The sequence below is a fragment of the Neopelma chrysocephalum genome, unplaced genomic scaffold, assembly GCF_003984885.1.
Source record: "Neopelma chrysocephalum unplaced genomic scaffold, ASM398488v2 Primary Assembly neopelma1_176, whole genome shotgun sequence".
In the NCBI taxonomy this organism is placed as follows: Eukaryota; Metazoa; Chordata; class Aves; order Passeriformes; family Pipridae; genus Neopelma; species Neopelma chrysocephalum.
In genome coordinates, this window is record NW_020897838.1 from 234,026 (window position 1) to 234,986 (window position 961).

The following is a 961-nucleotide window of genomic DNA, read 5'->3' on the forward strand; positions in this document are numbered from 1 at the left end:
GTGGGCACAGCCCCAAGGCTGCCAGAGCTCCAGGAGGGTTTGGACAACGCTCTCAAGGACAGGGTAGGATTGCTGGGGTGTCTGTGCAGGGCCAGGAGTTGGACTCGATGATCCTGATGGGTCAGGATCCAACTCAACATATTCTATGATTCTATTCTATATATATATACACATACATATATACAGTCTTAAGCTCTGCCAGGGAAGGCTTAGGTTGGCTATTAGGAAGAAATCTTTTACAGAGAGAGTGATCAGCCATTGGAATGGGCTGCCCAGGGAAGTGATGGATTCTCCATCCCTGGAGGTGTTGAAGGTGAGACTGGATGTGGCATCAGTGCCATGGGCTGGGAACCACGGCGGGGTTGGATCAAGGGTTGCACTTGATGATCTCGGAGGTCTTTTCCAAGCTGGTTGATTCTATGATACACATACATATATATATATATATATATATATGCGTGTGTCTCTCTCTCTCTCTAAAGTGGGGGTGCCAAATATATACACATATAAATATTTATTTATTATTTATATTTCCCCTGTGCCAGCACAAGCGCTCACGGCGCTGCCCGGGAGCCCGGTACGGGACCACCTCAGTTCAGACACGGCCCAGTTCCCTCCCCGGGCTCCTCTCGGGGCCGGCCCGGCCCCCGGGGCCTCTGCCCTCCGCGGGCTGAGCACACAGAGCCGCGGGCTCGCTCCCCCCCGGGCAGGGGCAGGGCAGGGCCGGCGCAGCCCCGCTCCCCTCAGCCGGGCCGGCGCAGCCCCGCTCCCCTCAGCAGGCAGGCCCGGCGCAGCCCCTGCCCCGCTCCCCTCAGCAGGCAGGCCCGGCGCAGCCCCTGCCCCGCTCCCCTCAGCAGGCAGGCCCGGCGCAGCCCCTTTCCCCCCGTACCTGAGCTGGCGGTCGTAGCGCTGTTCCTTGGCTGCGGCCCGGCCCGGCCGCGCCATGGCCCCACTCCCGCCG

General features: G+C 60.1%; 1 protein-coding gene across 1 annotated transcript in view; it reads right to left on the reverse strand.

The window, feature by feature from the left end:
• The window catches only part of NAE1 (NEDD8 activating enzyme E1 subunit 1), a 19,895-nt gene extending 18,934 nt beyond the window's left edge, over nucleotides 1-961 (reverse strand). Inside the window, exon 1 of the mRNA XM_027701959.1 lies at nucleotides 890-961. Coding sequence (XP_027557760.1) covers nucleotides 890-945 — 56 coding nt within the window. The 5' untranslated portion in view covers nucleotides 946-961. The remainder of the gene's footprint in view (nucleotides 1-889) is intronic.